General features: G+C 45.8%; 2 protein-coding genes and 1 long non-coding RNA gene across 8 annotated transcripts in view; 2 read left to right on the top strand and 1 right to left on the bottom strand.

The window, feature by feature from the left end:
* Positions 1 to 1,888: 1,888 nt before the first annotated feature.
* ripk2 (receptor-interacting serine-threonine kinase 2) lies at positions 1,889 to 17,006 on the top strand. Of its 2 annotated transcripts, none has more exons than XM_060059957.1 (11): positions 1,889 to 2,320; positions 2,506 to 2,659; positions 4,077 to 4,232; positions 4,800 to 4,957; positions 5,406 to 5,455; positions 5,727 to 5,888; positions 6,449 to 6,534; positions 6,956 to 7,051; positions 8,799 to 8,886; positions 13,692 to 13,934; positions 16,482 to 17,006. In XM_060059957.1, the coding sequence occupies exons 1-11, from the start codon at positions 2,112 to 2,114 to the stop codon at positions 16,883 to 16,885; spliced, it is 1,806 nt and encodes a 601-aa protein (XP_059915940.1). In that variant the 5' UTR covers positions 1,889 to 2,111; the 3' UTR covers positions 16,886 to 17,006. The 2 variants fall into 2 exon arrangements, with proteins under 2 accessions (XP_059915940.1, XP_059915941.1); XM_060059958.1 differs by having other exon boundaries at positions 1,890 to 2,320; positions 8,799 to 8,892; positions 13,710 to 13,934.
* Positions 8,345 to 13,833, bottom strand: LOC132463660 (uncharacterized). Its single transcript, XR_009527098.1, has 2 exons — positions 13,692 to 13,833; positions 8,345 to 8,886 (listed from the first exon to the last, which is right to left on the bottom strand). It is a non-coding gene; the product is annotated as an uncharacterized LOC132463660 (long non-coding RNA).
* Positions 17,007 to 18,072: 1,066 nt separating the features above from the next.
* The window catches only part of LOC132463659 (Y+L amino acid transporter 2-like), a 31,703-nt gene continuing 29,395 nt past the window's right edge, over positions 18,073 to 20,380 (top strand). Inside the window, exons 1-5 of one of the 5 annotated variants that reach the window (XM_060059961.1) lie at positions 18,073 to 18,516; positions 18,618 to 18,719; positions 18,825 to 19,541; positions 19,999 to 20,124; positions 20,233 to 20,377. In XM_060059961.1, coding sequence (XP_059915944.1) covers positions 19,040 to 19,541; positions 19,999 to 20,124; positions 20,233 to 20,377 — 773 coding nt within the window. In that variant the 5' untranslated portion in view covers positions 18,073 to 18,516; positions 18,618 to 18,719; positions 18,825 to 19,039. The other 4 variants (XM_060059960.1, XM_060059962.1, XM_060059959.1 and 1 more) reach the window with 4 other exon arrangements.

The following is a 20,380-nucleotide window of genomic DNA, read 5'->3' as shown; positions in this document are numbered from 1 at the left end:
ACAGACATAACAGCTAGTTAGCACACATCTACTTACCGGCAGGGCCCAGGGGGGCGTGTCGTGTAGTCATGTTCCCCGGTACCTCTCCGGTCCGTTTGTTTTGTCCTCTCCTTCATCTTTTTGAGCTGACACCCGTTTATACACAGGTGTTTTCTTCGGGGCTGTGTGGTGTAGCTGTTCCAGTCAAAACGACTGGGAATAGCTCCAGTATTCAGCCTAGCACTCCCGTCGTTATAATCAGCCGCTGAGAAATGCCGACTACAGACCAGCGTACTCCCCTTCTGAATTACGAAATTAACTCCTTCATCCCGTCTGAACGCCCTGATCCACTGCTGTATTGGGTATTAGTTGGGAAGTCGTGGAAATGTAAATAAGGTTGTTTTTGTTTTGTAATTGGATCATAGAGGTACACAACAGAAGCTTTTGTTTTTTGACTGCGCCATTGTCAAATATCATGGACTACTCGACCGGAAGTCCCTTTACCCGGTGAAGGCAAAATCGAACCCCGAACCAGGAAGTTGTGAGATAGGCCTATTTAATCTAATGCCGCGTTTCTACTGCAGGGTGCGGAACGGATCGGTTCGCAAAGGTGGGGTAGCGAGGGGGCGGTATAGCCCAGCTCAGTTCCGAGGTCGCGTTTCCACCGCCGACAGTACCCTTTAAGGTAGGCCGGATGTCGATCGCCGTGGCAGCTACGTAAACATCGTTAACAACGTCTTCCTCCCCAAGAATGCAGACGAACATCTCCACCTCCTTGTTCGCCCAAGCAAGCGTTTTACGCGACATGTTAATTGTAAAGAATAATACCTTGAGGCTACTGTTTGTTTGTTTTTATCCCCACGTCGCCCGGAAGTGATGATTCTGTCGACCAATCAACGGAGGGGGTGTGTAGCTAGAATTTCCCGGGACCCTTTCAGGCGTCTCGTCTCGTTTTCAGGCCAAAACGGGTACAGCTAAGTCCGGGTCACGCCCACTTTTGGCGGTGGAAAAGCTCCCCGTACCGCACCTTTGCGAACCGATCCGTTCCGCACCCTGCAGTGGAAACGCGGCATAAAGTGAGCGTCGTGGTACCATTTAACTCTGATTGCGAGTTGCGGCTCTGTCGAGCCAGGTTTTCCCAAGAAAGCCTGGGTATGTTCAGCGAGGTTTGTGGTATACCCCCTGGCTTTTGTTTAGAAATGTCAACAATTTATTTGGGATTTAACATTGAATATTTAACATTCAAAATTAATTTAGTAAAAATTGAACAAGGAAATGTAACATTCAACATCAATACAACCTCCTGCTTTCTTCGTGAGTGCCCGATTTGTTTACATGATGTGGGCGCATCTGTCTGCGTCACACAAATACCCGGCGCATTTACTGACGCAAATGACGTTTTGAAATGTTCAGCGTAGTGTCCGAATTCTCGTTTGTTCGTTCCCTAAATAGTGCACTATATCATGAACACTATATAGGGAATAGTGAGTGAGTGAATAGGGAACGATTTCGAACACAGCTATGGGCTATAATGTGTTGCCTTAAGTCTTTCAAACTTAAAATATAACTAACCAAATTTATTCACAAATAATGGCAATATTGTGGTTGTTTTTTGTTGTTGTTGTTGTTGTTGTTGTTGTTGTTGTTGTTGTTGTTGTTAAAAGGTGCTTAAAGGTGTTTGTTTGCTTTTGGTGGAATAACGTGAACGGACTGGACTGTTGACTGACTCACACACTCAGACAAACACGGTTCTTAATTGATAAGGTAATTTAATGCTCATAAATTTATCGCACAATAAATTAATAATAAGAATTATAGAAACAATAACAGCTACATTATTGAGTAAGCTACCGGAAGAACGAGTCAGACCTCCCCACAGCCCGCCCCCTCAAGGGCTTTCACTTCTGTCATCTGACGGGACAGAAAGACAGGCAGTGTGAACCAGAGACGGGCTGACGACCCTGAGCACACGGGCTTTACTGGAAATGAGCGGCTGATTTCCCCGTTGAACTCGGTTTAAAAAAATTCGTATTATATGTTAACAGTAAGCCTAGTCCTAATGTTGAATTGCGCATCCAGTAGTTAGGTTATTACTTGGTTGGAGTGAGTATCGGCGGGACGTTTTGAAGAGTATGGACCACAACGCACACCACACGCATATCGGCTGTGTGAACATCGGCACCCTGACGAGCACCCTGCCGGTGATCCCTTATCAGAAGCTGACTGATCTACACTACCTCAGCAAAGGAGGCTTCGGCACTGTGTTCAAGGCTCAGCACTCGGACTGGCGAACCTCTGTAGCCATCAAGTGCCTGAAAATCGACTCTCCAGTTGGCGAAAGGTACGCTATTTTTCCCTAAGCCCCCTTGATACATCTCCTTCTTATGTTAATTTGTTCGCAGTAATCTTTAATATTACTTCCTTAAATCACACTGGCTATGGACAACGCGCGCGCGTGTGTGTGTGTGTGTGTGTGTGTGTGTGTGTGTGTGTGTGTGTGTGTGTGTGTGTGTGTGTGTGCTGCAGGGAGAGAAATAGCTTGCTGAAGGAGGCTGAGGTACTCCACAAAGCCAGGTTCAACTACATCATCCAGATCTACGGTGTGTGCAACGAGCCAGAGTTCTTCTGTATCGTTACAGAGTACATGTGCAATGGTTCTTTGGACCGCCTGCTCCACGAGGTAATGACCTTATTTAGGCTTACTGGTATTTTGCAGTGGTTGGTTAATGCGTGGGTTAATGTGTAAGGATTTGCTGCTGTCAAGCTTAACATAACATTCACCCATTGATGGGGCCTGGTCTTTTTTAACATAAAGGAGAACTAAGTTATCACCGTGGTTCCTCATTCTTAAGTAATGTCTCCCTGAATGCAACGAAATGTCAAATGTAAACACTTTCTATTTGCTGTATTTATTTGTACAATTATTCTGTTTTATTACTTCGACATTTTTGTGCCAACATGTTTGACATCGATCTGTTCCTTATTTCAGTTAAATTTTTTCTGATGACAGTTTTGAATAGTTCTCAAGCCCGTATACATCTCATGTTTTATTCATCTATTTATTTATTCTTGGCCCCAGTGATTGAAATTAGTAATTTCAACTCCTGCATTTGATCGGGTGAAGTTTCACTATGTCCAAAGAGAATATAGAATACTATTCTCGATCCTTTATCTCACAATAGCTTGTGACAACATAATTTACCCCCGAGGGAAAGTCCATGAGGGACTTCCCTCAATGTGGTCCCTGACTGCACAATAGCTATTTTGATTATTTAGTGAAGCATGATCATAGAAATCATCTCAATGAACAAATCTGTCTTTATCCCAAAGTCTTGTCAAAATGAGGAAAAGGTTTTAAATTGTGCTTTTCAAAACCACCTTCAACAAGAAAACATGACCTGCCTATAAACCTCACCTGCCTATAAACCACACAATATTTTACTGTTTTGGTCTTTAAGTGTGGCAAAGTCAGTTGTGTTCCTCAAAACCGAACTCCAGGTTGACAATCCTAGCCCTGTGGACCTGGCCGGCTCTGGGCTCCCCCTCACCACAGGATATAGGATCATATTTAACATGTTCAATATTATGATTGCGAATGCGCGTTGCCTTGTCAGGTTTGGGGAAGAATAATCCAATCCTAACAGACCCCACACCATAGGATAATCTGCCGATTTATATTTACAGCAGTTATTGTAATAATAATAATAATAATGCATTTTATTTAGAAAAGCGCCTTTCAGGTCACTCAAGGACACTGTACATCACACACAATAAAACACACAATGAAATATACCAAAAACGTGATAAAATAGACATAGAAAGGACAACATAATAAGTTAAAATACATAGGGCAGAATGGCAGGAAGCATGGAGGTTAGAGAGAGTAGGCAGTAATAGAACAATACAATATAAATCAATATCACTGACTCAGCTAAGTATCCGGAATGCAACACATACGCACTGGGATCCACACACCTGGAGTCGGCTCTTAATTTAACATAATGATAACGATAGTACAACCAAAGTGAAGATGGATAAATAACAACAGGTTAATCGCGATAATTGCTGAAGTGAGTCTTGGTCTCTATGTTGTACAGAAAGACTCGTATCCCCATCTCCACTGGCCCCTGCGGCTGAGGATCCTTTACCAGATCGCGCTCGGGGTCAACTTCCTCCATAAAATGACCCCGCCACTGCTGCATCACGACCTCAAGACACAGAATATCCTGCTGGACGGGGAATTTCACGTCAAGGTGTGTGTGTGTGTGTGTGTGTGTGTGTGTGTGTGTGTGTGTGTGTGTGTGTGTGTGTGTGTGTGTGTGTGTGTGTGTGTGTGTGTGTGTGTGTGTGTGTGTGTGTGTGTGTGTGTGTGTGTGTGTGTGTGTGTGGTGCACGCATGATAAGGGAAATACAGTTTGAGTAGTGTACAGCCTTTTCAGTTTTGATTAAACCTTTTGTTATGAGTGGAGGGAAAGAGTGGATTTGAATCTGAATATATTTTCTTTCCAGCTCAGTTTATGGCTCAGTGGTCCTGTTGGATCTGTTGTGGAATCCCTTATATAGGCTTGTGCTCTTCTTTTCAAATGACCCAGGGTCATTCAAAAATACATCTTGTGATGGACTAAAAATGCATGTGATTGCTTAATGTATTATGGAAATGTATTTCCTTATGCAACAACATTGGTCTCCTTACTCAAGAATTAAGATGGATTATAGACAATCTGCAGAGTACAAAAAACAGTATTTAGATTAACTGAGTGAAACAAGAACAAGAAATACATTTCTCTTTAAACTTGTAATGCTCATGTTCGGCTGCTTAGATTGCAGACTTTGGCCTGTCCAAATGGCGGCAGTTGTCCATCAGTAAAGGTTCTGGGTCCAAACCTACAGAGATAGGGGGCACCATCATCTACATGCCCCCCGAGGAGTACCATCCCAACAGGATCCGCAAGACGGACGTCAAGTATGACATGTACAGGTCAGAGAGAGGCCACCATGTCTATTAACATACTAATTGCTTTTCTTCCATGTCCAATCAGAAACATACTCATTCATAGTTCATTCCCAAAGCAAAGACCATTCAAAGTGCTTTACATGTGTAAGAATAAACTTTTTAAAGACACTTGAAGCACCATCCATAACAGTGGATGTTAGCGACAGTATAGACAGACGGAAACGTTTTAAGCCCTGGTTTAAAAGAGTACACCGCGTTGAGGCAGACTTTCTGGAAGTTTGTTGAACCGGATTTTCAGCATACTGATAGACAATAGACCACACCATGGCATGGCTAAGTAGCTGCCAACCGAACAATCCAACCCACAGCCAGCTTTCAGAAGGTGAATTATTTTAAAGAAAAGGGGAATTACATTAGTGACACCATGCTCTTCGTCCCTCACGGGTTCCCCCCCTCTATGTTCACTTTGTAGCTACGCCATCATCATGTGGGAAGTGCTGTCCAGGCAGATTCCGTTTGAAGGTAACCAGACTGATGGCGTATATGGAAGTATATTTTTAAATTCACATTGAATAAAGTAGTTGAACAGCTCCTACTCTGAAATGGATTCCTTGTCAAAGTGCATTTAACTATCTCATTATCGTAGCAATACAAATTAATCTGTGTGTGTGTGTGTGTGTGTGTGTGTGTGTGTGTGTGTGTGTGTGTGTGTGTGTGTGTGTGTGTGTGTGTGTGTGTGTGTGTGTGTGTGTGTGTGTGTGTGTGTGTGTGTGTGTGTGTGTGTGTGTGTCAGACACGATCAACCCCATGCAGATTATGTTCTGCGTGATAAACGGGACCCGCCCTGACACGGGTGCAGGCAGTTTGCCGGCCGACACCCCAAGTAGAGAGACCTTGGTCCGCCTCATGACCTGCGGCTGGGCGGGCGAGCCTGACGACCGGCCCACCTTACTTCGTAAGAACACAACACAGGGCCCCCCAAATAAAGGGGCTTGCAGGTCATTGGATTTGGTAAATAAAGCTCAGGGTAACAAAAACGTTCCAGTGGCACCGTACGGACGGCACCATCTTTGGTAAAAGATGTGTGACAGCAAATACTGTGTACTATTTTGTTAATGCATATAGGAGGCGCTTACATAATAAAAGCCATTAAGAAGCAGGTAGGGGTTAGGTGAGCCTCATCTAGTTAATCTATCAACACACTGTAGACTGGCCCCTCTAGATAAACTGTTCTTAAAGTTCTCTTCTAAAAGCTTCGCCCACTCTCACACTTCGGTAGAATAACCATATAACAAACGGGAAATAAGGCGTAACCCCGCCTCTTTAAGTTTTCGGTTCCTGGATAGGCTCAGTCACGCTTCTCTCTAGAAGTTCTGCATCGTAGCACTTGGCAAACGTCTTCATTGATCAACCTCAGTCAATTGCGGAGGAAATGCAAAATAGGCCCTAATTCAGGGACACATTTCTAACACAATCACTCACTCACACTTTGAATGTGTACTGTGTGTCTCTAAGAGTGCTTGATGGAGCTGGAGCCCATGCTGAGGAGATATGACGACATTGACTTCCTAGAGGCCGTCTTTGAAATCAAGAAGTCAAAGGTTGGTCAGAAATCCGAGTTTTTGGGTCTGTGGTGGGTGTGTGTTTGAAGGCTTGTTTTAAAGCAGCCTCAACTGGTCAGGTCAAACTGATTAGTCTCTGGGGCTAGGTGAGGTTGCTCAAACCGCTGTGTACAGCGAAACGTTGCATGGTGTGGCGTTATGAAGACTCATATTGGAGATCATTTTGGGCAAGAGCCGTGACATAGAGTTTGAAGACGCATTTCATTTCCTTTCCTGTTGCAAATACCCTTCCTCTTTTCAGCCTCGGTTTCACATCTTTTATCTTTTAGAATAGTATTTTCTTTTTGTCTCATTAGTCAGCATTTATCAAGTTTTACAAAAAGATTACAAAATAAAAAAAATTGGAAGGATGGTTCATCAAGCAAAAATACCCTTTCTTCTTGTGTTGGACCCACCTTAGAGGAGGAGTGTGAGCTGCTCTCCGGGCCAGGCAGTCTGCCAGAAGGAGGCACAGATATCCATGGACTCTCTGAAGGAAAGCCCCAGGCCTTGGCCGGTATGTATCCTGCTCTGATACAACCACCATGTTACATAGACATTTAGTTTATTTTCCCCTTTTTATTTGACATTCGTTCACTATTTTTTTATATTATTACTGTCCTGTACTTATGCAGTGTTTTATTCCACATTTCCAGACTGGAATAAATCAAATGTCTGATTTTAAGTGGCTGATTAAATATTCTGAAGGAATTATCTACCTGCCACAATAATTTCTATAATTACTATCCACATATTTAAAAACCCCAGGGATTGATGAGATCCAGCCAGAAATGCTAAAGGCTCTGGGTTTTGAGGGGCTGTCATGGTTGACACGCCTATTCAACATCGCGTGGGAGTCGGGTACAGTGGCAAACCGGGGTGGTGGTTCCCCTGTTCAAAAAGGGGGACCAGAGAGTGTGTGCCAATTACCGGGGTATCACACTTCTCAGCCTCCCTGGTAAAGTCTACTCCAAGGTGCTGGAAAGGAAAGCTGGAAAGCTCTTCACTCTCGCAAGGATCCTGGAGGGGGCCTGGGAGTATGCCCATCCGGTCTACATGTGTTTTGTGGATCTGGAGAAGGCGTATGACCGGGTCCCCCGGGAGAAACTGTGGGAGGTGCTGCGGGAGTATGGGGTAAGGGGGTCTATCCTCAGGGCCATCCAATCCCTGTACTCCCAAAGCGAGAGCTGTGTTCGCGTCCTCGGCAGCCAGTCAGTTTCGTTCTCAGTGGGTGCTGGTCTCCGCCAGGGCTGCGCCTTGTCACCAATCCTGTTTGTGATATACATGGACAGGATATCGAGGCGTAGTCGTGGTGGGGAGGGATTGCAGTTCGGTGGTCTGAGGATCTCGTCACTGCTTTTTGCAGATGATGTGGTCCTCATTGGATCATCGACCTGTGACCTTCAGCACTCACTGGATCGGCTGGCGGCCGAGTGTGAAGCGGCTGGGATGAGGATCAGCACCGCTAAATCTGAGGCCATGACTCTTAGCAGGAAACCGATGGTTTGCTTACTCCGGGTAGGAAATGAGTCCTTAGCCCAAGTGAAGGAGTTCAAGTACCTCGGGGTCTTGTTCGCGAGTGAGGGTACTATGGAGCGTGAGATTGGCCGGAGAATCGGAGCAGCGGGGGCGGTATTGCGTTCGCTTTACCGCACCGTTGTAACGAAAAGAGAGCTGAGCCGCAAGGCAAAGCTCTCGATCTACCGGTCGATCTTCGTTCCTATCCTCACCTATGGTCATGAGGGCTGGGTGATGACCGAAAGAACGAGATCGCGGGTACAAGCGGCCGAGATGAGTTTTCTCAGAAGGGTGGCTGGCGTCTCCCTTAGGGATAGGGTGAGAAGCTCAGCCATCCGTGAGGAACTCGGATTAGAGCCGCTGCTCCTTTACTTAGAAAGGAGTCAGCTGAGGTGGTTCGGGCATCTGGTAAGGATGCCCACTGGGCGCCTTCCTTGGGAGGTGTTTCAGGCACGTCCAGTGGGGAGGAGACCTCGGGGAAGACCCAGGACTAGGTGGAGAGATTATATCTCAACACTGGCCAGGGAACGCCTCGGGATCCCCCCGTCAGAGCTGGTCAATGTGGCCCGGGAAAGGGAAGTCTGGGGCCCCCTGCTTGAGCTGCTTCCCCCGCGACCCGACCCCGGATAAGCGGACGAAAATGAGATGAGATGAGATGAGATATTTAAAAATGTTTTCAAATGCCAACTCCAAGGAGTGTTGAGTGTTGCCGGTGTGTTTAGCCGGTGTGTCTTCCCCTCCAATAGGAATCCTCCACCTCCTCAGGCTCCGCCTCCTCTCAGGAAACTGACATATCTCAGCCAGGGCTCCTCACCAGCATCGACGCCCCTCCAACTAAAGGTAATAAAGCCACTTGGTATGATGCCATGCAACGCATCTAGCATGCTAGCCCCTTATCATTTATGCTTAGGGCATTTAGCAGACAGTTTTAACCAAAGTGACTTACAAGAAGTACATTTGTCATAAGAAAGTGAAACAACAATATATCACTGTCGGTACATTAAGGATGTTCATAGAACCAAGCAGTGTTGGGGAGAAACGGAATACTTGTACCGGCGTTACGTATTCAGAATACAAATTATATTATTACTGTATTCCGTTACAGTTACAATTGAAATTGTTGGTATTTAGAATACAGTTACATTGTTGAAATCAATGGATTACATGAAGATACTTCTGTTTCAGCAGTTTATTCGTGCTTTCACACCAACAGCATTTTGTGCGCACTAAACGAGTTTGGTCTCCTTGGTTCGGTACGTTTGTGTTGGCATGAATGCAACCACCAAATCAGCCGACCGAGACCTCCCTGATCAGCTGGTCTCGGTTCGCTTCCAAACAAACCCTGGTACGGTTCGCTTGATTTGTGAAAGCGAACGCACCTCGGTCCGATCCAGTTCTACAAAGCATATGATGACCTCTTTGGAAGTAACAGGCACCCGCTCAGTCCCGCACATTATGGGAATTATTGTTTGATTAACGGTAACTCCAAGACTAGCAGCAAATTGTCGGACCGTCTGGGAATTTGGACAGACACCCACATAAAACGTATGCTGGAAAACACACATGAAAATGCTGATGCATTTTACACATTCAGCGATCTCCTCGACAGTGACCAGTCAGTCAGTCCATGTTAGGGCAATCTTTCACTGGCATAAGGAGGAGCTCAGTCTTGTTGATGTTAAGCTTCCGGTGACATTGTCTGACAGTGCTGATGTCTGCCAGACATTCTGAGATGCCAGACATTCCTTACCACATGTCAGCCTTGGGTTAGACACCCTGCACACATAGGCTCCGCTCACTATTCACGCCTTGTTGCCCAATTCAGATTTATTGCCCACATCTAACGTTACTGTTTGATTGTTCACATCATTTACTAAAATGTGGCCAATATCGGATTCCAGATCAAACTGGTCAGTCCGACAGACCCGCATGAGCAAAAGATCAATAACAAAGAGGTCTCATGGCACGCTTCCATCATTGCATGTGCAATGATGGTTTCACTGAAACAGATTTTGTTTCTTTTCATTGTCAAGGGCTATTATCTTATCTTCATTGCTGATTTTATAGACATTACTACTATTAACTGCTATTGTCACTTGTCCCTCCAATGACCTCATTAGCAGCTCTTTTCCATGTTTGCATTCACTGTGTGTTCAGAGTGGTGTCAGAATGACCCAGTGACTGAAAGGTTGCCTGAACTCTGACCTGTATCTGATATAGGAACACAAATGTTCACAGGAAAATTATGTCCACTTTTGCTTGCACTGTGAACGAGGCCATATTCTATACCATTTACCGTGCCTTAGAAGGCATGGTATTGCATATGGCATGTAAATAGGCTAATGGACCAACATGCAATCATACATTTTGTTCGGAATTGCACCCTCTAGTTTAGAAAAGGTAATTCTAAACGGGAATGGGGGGCATTAATGGCTGCGCTGTTGGAATACCAGAATGGTCATTCAGTTTAACCTGATGAAACAAATTACTTGTTGAATCTTTGCAGTAGAATTACAGTGTGTTTGGTTTAAGTAGGGTGCAGGTTTGAGTTGGCACCCATTGAGGAGATACATGTGATTCTTAGTCTCTCTTTATATATGTTGTAGCGGGCCTGTGGGTGTGGGGTTTCCACGCTACCAAGTTGAACAGATAAAACGACACGACACACAGAGAGCAGTTCAAATGCCGAATGGTTTATTCATCTTGTAAACAAAACCAGGGTGGGAAAAGGGTCATCCACCTCCTTTATGCTCCAGTCCAATGTCCGTCCAACACCTTCCACCTATCTCTCTCCCTTAGGGCGTACCACGCTGCCAGGCGATCACACAGATCCTGCCTTTCCTGTGCTTGCCCTAGCCTCCCTAGCTCTAGCTCCAACTTCCCCTTCACATGTCTGTTTGCTAGCCCTCTTAAGCCCCAGCACCCCTGCTTAACGATCCCCAGGCTTGCCTGGTTAAAAGGAGGAAGTCCATGTAAGACTTTGGGGTGGAGCCAGCAGGTTTCCAGACCTACCACTCCCCTCACTCCTCCCTGCAGTCTGCCACACACCCTCCATCTCAGCTCCGACCGGGAGGGAGGGGCGGTCCGGCTCCCTAGAGCAACCCTCCTGGACAGGGCCTCTGCAATCCCCTGTGCTGGGTCGTCCCCCACTGCATCGTCTCCGTCTCCCACTGCGTCGTCTCCGTCTCCCACTGCGTCGTCTCCGTCTCCCACTGCGTCGTCTCCGTCTCCCACAGCGTTGTCTCCGTCTCCCACTGCGTCGTCTCCCACTGCGCCCTCGTTTCCCACTGCGGCCTCGTCTCCCACTGCGGCCTCGTCTCCCACTGCGGCCTCGTCTCCCGCTGCGGCCTCGTCTCCCGCTGCGGCCTCGTCTTCCGCTGCGGCCTCGTCTCCCTCTACGGCCTCGTCATCCACCTCCTTTATGCTCCAGTCCAATGTCCGTCCAACACCTTCCACCTATCTCTCTCCCTTATGGCGTACCACGCTGCCAGGCGATCACACAGATCCTGCCTTTCCTGTGCTTACCCTAGCCTCCCTAGCTCCAGCTCTAGCTCCAACTTCCCCTTCACATGGTTAAAAGGAGGAAGTCCATGTAAGGCTTTGGGATGGAGCCAGCAGGTTGCCAGACCTACCACTCCCCTCACTCCTCCCGGCAGTCTGCCACAATGTACACGTGGAATCATTAGCTGGAAATAGCACATTTTCAAAATAAACAAGCTGCAGATTCATGTCTGCAGACGTCCTGACTAGGGATGTCGGGAGAACCGATACTTCGGTAACAAGTTGATGCCACAATTCTAAAAACGTGATGGTACTCGTTCTTCTACAGTACCGTAGGTACCGGGGATACAATTCCCCCGAACGTCACATGGGCAGCATATAAACCTACAAGTGTTGTAGTCTGCCGTCAAATGCCAAAGGAACACAGAAGATGGTAACTACAAGCTGTGACAGCTCCGCCTCGAAAAATAGCAAGAGTCTTTTCTGGAAGTACCTAGCGTTTGAGGCCGATGATCATGGATTAATAATAGATTCGCAAAACCTAAATGCAAACGGTGCCATTGAGCTTTTCAAACGAAAGGAGGAAACGCTTCCAACTTATCGAAGCACCTCAAAGACAGACATCCAGATTTATTCAAAGAATTCAAGTTGACTTATCCTGAAATACACTGTGAAAAGCGAGGGTCGTATTTCCACAGAGCCTACCGAGTTTCCCCGTTTACCGTTTGCATGCACACATAGCGCCACACTACAAACAACCACCACACACCTCAGTTCAACCCACTTAATCCATCCACCATTTACTCAACATGATACATATTTCAAGCCATCAACCATGCATTAATTTGTATATCCAACGCAACGCTTAAATTCATTAGTTTATAGTGGTACAACGGCTCACGGATTTCCTGTCATCCATACGGATCAACCCTCACGGTTCGGGACCTCACGGAAGTGATCCGCAGTTCGGCCGACTATGCAAAAACAAAAATAAAAAAGTTGTCCGTTCACGTGATCGGCGCATGTTTAAATGACAATTTCGGTATTTAGCACATAGCCCCCTTTCTGGTTTGTCTAGAATTAAATACAGTGGCACACGCACACACACCATGGCGGGTGCTGATTGATTGCGCACACACACAAACCCTGCCCACCGTTAGAAGAGCTGTAGGCGAAGTAGCCTCATCAGAGACTCTAATTGTATTCAACAGCAAAGTCTCAGAGATTGGCGACTTAAATCTTTTGTGGACTTTTGTCAACAGCTCCTGCCTTTCTCTACGTGCAGTATCACACAAAAATACGTAATGTTGGGTCGCCTAGATTGTTGTATATAGGCCTATAGAGGGGGGGTCTGTTTAATTTAATATTGCATGGTTTCCAATAGCTCCCGCTCAGCCCCTCGGAGTTTACGCGTGACCGTGATGAGTGTGTCTCTAACCTTCCGGGAGTAGTAGCAGGACTTGATAAAGTTAAATTCAAAAGCGGTTGTGAAAGAAAAATAAAGTTCACTGTATCCGGCCCTTTACATTTAAGCTAACAGATATAGATATTCGATAATCAATATAAAAAAAAAAAATAATAATAATAATAATAAATTCATATAACTTCAGAATAATCTGTCTGGCGGGCCAGTTATGGCCCGTGGGCCGCCAGTTGCCGACCCCTGGTGTAGACTCTACACTCTCCCCAGGTACTGCAGACATAAAATAATTTCAAGTTGTTAATCCAGGTCTGCTGTGCTTCCTTTGGACGCAGGTTTTCTATTTTATTTACTATCCAGGTTTAAAAGAAGAAGGAATAATGCCTCATTTTGCACTTTATATTGTTTGACACTGTTCTTTATTTTTATTCCTTACTTGAAGGCTACAAGGCATTGCCACTGTATTTTGTAATGTTCAAATGTTTTTAATAAATGAGTATGTTGAAATACACGATTTATTGTTTTGTTTTAGTTTTTTTTACCGTGGTATCGAATTGGGTATCGAGAATCGTGGAATTTCACTGGTATTGGTATCGACTACTAAATGTCTGGTATCGAAAAATCCCAAGTCCTGACCAAACATGGTAATTCCCCCGCTGCAGTTCTAATCTCTACCATGCTGAAGATTCACCCTCACTTTGTTGTTCCTCCTATTGACCTTTGGACCCCACTTCAGACGGAGTTCAGGCGTCATTCCTATGCCAGTCCCTGGAACGTCCGGCACCCCTGAGGGACCTAAGCCCCGACCAGGACATGAACTGTCCCCACGCCACGCCCACAAGGCCCATGAAGGACCCCGGCCATGCCTACTGCCACGGGGGCGTCGCCATGTGTGAGACCCTCAAACAACAGACAACGGACGACTTCCTCGTCATGCCCATCGTACAATTGCAGGAACAAGGTGGGGGCCAAGAGTTATCTTGTTATTTTTCATCCCGTAATGTCTAATTTACTCCATAATGTATCCTCTTCATAATGTAACGCAACCTAACAGGTTTTGGAAAGTTGTTCATTCTCATTAGTAGAGTGGTATGTTATGACTGGAGTTATCGCTTAACATCTATGAATATCTATGAGTAATGATGAAAGGTGGAAATAATGTGTGTGATTGCATGTGTTTGCCATGAGTTACACACACCAAATCATTCACATACATAGGTTATGTAAACACACACCAGTGGTCCATATAAGCTGTGGATGAGGTGTATTCCCAGGCAAGAGAATAAGTGTGGTTGCAAAGCAAACCACACTATTGCTATCAGCTCCCTTATTATTCACAGTGTATCTGTGGATACCTATTGTCTTTGTAGGGTTTATGTATTAATATATTGGATGGTAACGCTTATAGCTCAGCCCCTGATTGCACAAAGTTTTCAAATGCCAACGACATTTGTATTCCCAGGAAGGAGATGCTCAAAAAGTTTGGTGCCAAAGTTTCCATAGGTGGCGCTATAAATCGTGGTCAAAGTTAAATGCTCGGCATATCCCCCCCGATTACAGAAAAAATCTGAAACTTGATGGTCTTGCCTTATTTGGCATGCTGAACATTTTTGGCTGATGGACCCATAATGTCAGCCAGGATATATATATTTTGCTGTACAGTGACATTTTCGTAACATAATAATAATAACTAGAACTGCAAGCAGTTATCCAGGGGTCCAAGCGATGTGCATTTCGCCGGCACATCGCGAAGCATGTATTCAAAACGCTACCGTGAACCAGTGGATATAAAGGTTTTGACTGTGAGAGGTTCGGTGTGGGAGTTATAGCCCTAAACGCGTTTTTCCTTGGTATAGCGCCACCCGGTGACCGGCATGTCTTGATTTTGTCGTCTGAGTAGCGGTAACGTACCTGGATCTAGTCATGCAATTGGCGTGTCTGCACCATTTACGGTTTGGGCTGTGGACTCACTTTTAGGGGGGGAAGTATAAAATACACAACGTCGTCGTTTATGGCGCCGCCTTGTGGCGTAATTTTCCGAAGAGAATTTTTCTCGTGGCAGAAATTTCCGAATTTTTTATCGAACGCCATTAAGGGTAGCACCGACATGTGTGTAAAATTTGGACTCGATCCGATGTCTAATTTATGATTTTTTGGGATTTATGATTTTCCACGTGTAACGTAGCTAATAAACAAATATTAAAAACGCTACCGTTTCGTCGTCGATGGTCGGATCACAAAAGTGTTTGTTTTTATTTTTTTTGTATGCGTCTGAAGATGTCGTGTGCAAAGTTTGGTGTCGATTGGGCAAGAAATATGGGAGGAGTAGCGAAAAGACAGTTTAGCGGTTTTCGCGATTTTGTGAAAATGGCAAATGGGCGTGGCCTATGCCAAAATATGAAGCAGACTCCAGTGAATCTGTGGGTATAACGTTTTGGACTGCGGGAGGTTCGGTGTGGGAGTTATAGCCCCAAACGCGTATTCCTTGGTATAGCGCCACATAGGGACCGGCAGGTCTGGATTTTGTTGTCTGCGTAGTCCGAACAGATCTGGATCTAGTCATGCAATTGGCGTGTCTGCACCATTTACGGTTTGGGCTGTGGTACCACTTTGAAGGAGGTAAGTATAATAATAAGAATCGCTACAAAAACAATAGGGATCCAACCTGTTGGCTTGGACCCCTAATAATAATATGATAAATTGTTTTTGATTTATTATTTTATTTATAACATTTTATAATATTATTATTTAAAATTGAAAGTGAATGGGGGCTTTGGGCCTTATCTGACATGCTGAATCGAAGACCCATAACATCCATCTAGATAGATTTTGCTGCACTTTGAAGGTTTTGGAAAAAATCAAAAAAATGACCCAACATTTTGTCTACGTGCTCCTTGATAATGCCAAACTTTATGTCATCATAATTCTCTTGAATCTGTTAAAAAATAACAGTAATGACAGATTTACGCACAAATATGATTATGCAAATTAGCTGTCATCATTCAATCAATCACAGGTCTGCTTCAGAGAAATCCAGGGACCGATTACTTGGTGGACCCCCCTTAGATATTGTGTAAAGTTTTGTGTTGATAGCGCATAGAAAGACGTCAAAGTGTAGGGGGGTACAGCGCTGAGTGTGTTTTGAGGAAAGCTGACTCCACATATCCCAGGTTTTGTTTCATGCCCCAACAGCCGCTCAAGAGCTGTGACTGGCACTACTCTGACGTCATTATTTGATGCTAAATGGTTTATCCGATAGAGCTGAAAGATGTTTTTTCACAATAAAAATAGAAAAACATCCCATGAATGGGCTATGTGAAAAACAGCATTGAACAGATTCTAGTGTGTGGCCTATTTCACTGATAGTTACCGTTCCTTAGTGTTCTAGCCCAGATCTGTCAGAGGGGCGGTGGAAAGGGGGTCGGTCCCATTATCAGGCCCCACTGACACACTTTTTTTACTAAATATTTTGTATTTCTATAAAAGAATGTCCCCTCTCCTCTCCCAGGGGCTCCAGACCCGGCATTGGTTCACCAAGCAACAAGCAATCCCTCGGGGCCCCAGCAGGGCCCGGTGGGCCGCTGGATGACATCTCGCCGCGAGGAGATCGTGCAGAACATGACGGAGGCTTGCCTGAACCAAAGCCTTGATGCCCTTCTGGCCCGCAGCCTCCTGATGCGCGAGGACTATGAGCTTGTGCTGAACCAGCCCACGCGCACGGCCAAGGTACGTCAGCTGCTGGACACCGCCCACCGGCACAGCGAGGACTGCTGCCGCCTGGTAGTGCACACTTTGTACAGGAACAAGCAGAATAGACTGCAGCCATACCCAGCCGTGATCGTGTCCCCGGTGACGCCGGGGCCCAGCGCCCCGCTGCTCTCCCTTGGTGACACCGGCCCCGAGAGGAGGTAGCAGCAGCAGCAAAAGAAGATCAGCAGGGCTGCCTTGAAGTGGACTGATGGGGCAGCTCATGAAGGGAGCTTCCACAAAAATGGGTCAAATAAGGAGACTTCTGGGATTCTGGCGGACATCTTGGTTTTTTGGTTTCCAAGACACACAGACAGACAGACAGACAGACAGTCAGACATACAGTACAGAATTCATAAAGTTGCAGCGGTTGATACAGCGGTATGAAACGGTCGCAAGGAAGATGATGAATTCTTTGGAGTTGGCGTTGAATACGGTCGACTGCTTCCGTTGTTGCTTATATGTTGTTTTTAAAAAAGTTTTATGGAGGTTCAGTTATGTATTGCTCTGTACATAAGTCTTTTTGTATGTCCATTTATTTATAAAAATGTTAAGTATTTTCAGTTGGTCTAAATTAGATACGTATTTAAGTTGTGTTAGGTATGAATGGAAGAACAAGAGTAGCTGTGTCTTCTTTCACTGCATTTCATGGCAGTTCAAAATATAGTCTTCATGGTTTGTGATTTGTTATTAAGTGCGGCACTGAGGTAATGCTGTCATTAAGGTGCATAACTTGCAGTAGTTGAAGGATGGCTTGTGTTGGACTTAACAGGAGGCACCTCTACCATATTCTACTCAGTAGGATATATGGTGTCTTTGATATAATATATCATGTTCAGCATTTGCATTTGCAGTTTTTACACACATATGAATAAAACTAAAAATCGTCTTTAATGGCTGCTTGGCGAAGCCGCATGCAGGAAGTTGCTCTGAAGATTCAGGCGGAATATGATGGAAACGACACAGAAGAAAGTCCTGTCTCTCTTTGGCACCATGAAGACAGGCAAGGCCCACAGACTAACTGACGACTAACTGACGCCAGCAGCTTGCATTTCCGCCAAAGCCCCTTCGGCAGCTGCCGGTCCTACTTGGGGCAGGGGACGCCTGAGGGATGGGATGGGTATGTCCGGTGTGGACCATGTGTTCCACAAGGTGTGTGTGGCCCGCATCGCCTCGAGTAGCAGCAATTTTTACCCCCAACATTTAACAACACGCCATAATCCTTTTCGCGAACATAACCGCACCATCGTGGACCGCTATCATTTAAAGTTGTTTGTTACCATTGTCTAAAACGATGACATGACAGAGAGATGTTGTAATTGCAATTACTTGGGAGGAGTTATCTCCAAGGTAACCTAATAATTTCCAGGGAAGTGTTATTAAATTACGCAACTTATTTTTTCTGACCTGTGGTGTGTGGGTGTGTGCTTTATTTTGCAGGCATGCAATGCATTGAATTACTTTACAAGTACATGTACATGGAGCCATGGTAGGGCTGTGTGTCTTTGGCATGTTGTCAGAGCACACATTGTGTTTAGGACTACAGGAGAAGGCCTTCAGTAAACATCCTAGATGACATTCTGGATACAGCTCTGCCATTGCAATGCCTGAAACTAACCCTAGTTCTTGTAGGTCAAAAGTACTGGGTATGCTGTGCTGCAGATATGGGAATACTAATAATGAATTAATGACGAGACATCAGGCCTGTAATTGTGTCCCAGTTCCCTTTAAGGCTTCACGCAGAAAAGGAGGAGCCTTACTCCCTTTCAAAATAGACGGTTGGGGGACGGGATGTGGTGAGTAGTGTTGAGTAGTGTATGCTGTTGGAAAAACCCTCCTGGCTGGAACCGGGAGGCAGCGATTGCAACACTGACAGGCTTGTTGCTTACCCCCTCAGATGTGATTCATGTGGTGCCTTGCTCAATTTGACTTCAAAACATTCCAGTGTAGTGCTGGCGTGAGGATTCCTTGTTCTCTTTTTTTATGGTGAACACACAAGGTGAGTTCCCTCTTGTTTTCATTCACGTGTTTTTGGTTTCCTGTCAGTGATATTGCAATGTATAAGTGTTAATGAATCAACATATTTTCTGACTCACCCTTGTAGGTGGTTCTTGAAGGTATATGGAGCGTATATAGATCAACTGTTGGTTTGACTTTCACACGCTTAAGTGTTTAATCACAATTTAAAGGCATACAATCTGCATTTGAAAACCATCACATGAAAGTAAGACAACACAATCCACTCCACTTTTGAGTGTTGAACTGAACGTCTGACCTGTGGCACCGTGGTCTCGGTAACAGTGTGTGTTGGTGCAGGGTATGGGGGAAGGGGGTCAGAGTTCGGGGGCGCTATGTACCCGTCAAGCTCCATCAGTCGAGGATCTCAAGGCGACGGGCGGGAAGGTTGAGAAGATGCAGATGAAGCGGGAGATCTCGCTGATCAACGGCATATGCCTTATCGTCGGCAACATGATCGGCTCGGGCATCTTCGTGTCGCCCAAGGGGGTTCTGATGCACAGCGGCTCTTACGGCCTGTCACTGGTCATCTGGGGCCTTGGGGGCGTCTTCTCCGTGTTCGGCGCGCTTTGCTACGCCGAGCTCGGCACCACCATCACCAAGTCGGGCGCCAGCTACGCCTACATCCTTGAGTCCTTCGGTGGTTTTCCGGCATTCATCCGCCTGTGGACGTCGATCCTGCTGATCGAGCCTGCCAGCCAGGCAGTCATCTCGCTCACCTTCGCCAACTACCTGGTGGAGGCCCTGTACCCCACCTGCCATCCCCCCTACGACGCCATCCGACTCATCGCTGCTGCTTGTCTATGTAAGGTCTATTTACTCCAGCGAGCAGAAACAAGCCTTTGAGCCATGTGTGAAGTTTAGTTTAGACCGCCTGCATACAAGTTTAGGACTAGTGGTTGTAAAATAGGCCGCCATTTAAAGAGCTATGGCCCCAGTGTGAACAATTTGACTAAGTAAGCGGTATATGATACCATTTTCTGTTCCAACTTTCTATTCCAGCCCCCCCACCCAAAGATAGTAAGGCTATCTATTGTCTACCGCTCATGCACACAACTCGCACACAGGACAATTTGGAGCAGAGCCACACACTTCTGCAAACGTATGTGTATTAATAGTTGTGCTGTACACTTGTCCTTTGCCCCTCTCCTTCACAGTGGAGCCCACTCTCATGGTTCAACGGAGAGTGCGTTTAGAAACCAGCTGACCTTATCAGCTAACCTCTTGTTGTCTCAATGTTCTCATTCTATTGCTTGGTCCAGGTGTACTGATCTTCATCAACTGTGCGTACGTGAAGTGGGGAACGCTTGTCCAGGACATCTTCACGTACGCAAAGCTCATGGCGCTCATCCTGGTCATCATCATGGGGATCCTCAAGATCTCTTCAGGTGAGTTCAACATCGAGACACGGAGACCAGAGTGCATTGCGGCGTATGACGCCGGTGTCTGTTGAAGCAAATCCTGTTAATGTTGGTGGTTTTCTTGTCTCCTTCCAGGGGAGACGAGGAACTTTGACGCTCCATTCGAAGGGTCTTCTTCGGAGCCCGGAGCCATTGCCCTGGCTCTTTACTCTGCACTCTTTTCCTACTCGGGCTGGGACACGCTCAACTTCGTCACAGAGGAAATTCAGAATCCGGAGAGGTA

This window comes from Gadus macrocephalus, chromosome 8, assembly GCF_031168955.1.
Source record: "Gadus macrocephalus chromosome 8, ASM3116895v1".
NCBI classification, from domain to species: Eukaryota; Metazoa; Chordata; class Actinopteri; order Gadiformes; family Gadidae; genus Gadus; species Gadus macrocephalus.
Note: the sequence above shows the minus strand (reverse complement) of the source record. Positions and strands in the feature narration are given on the sequence as shown.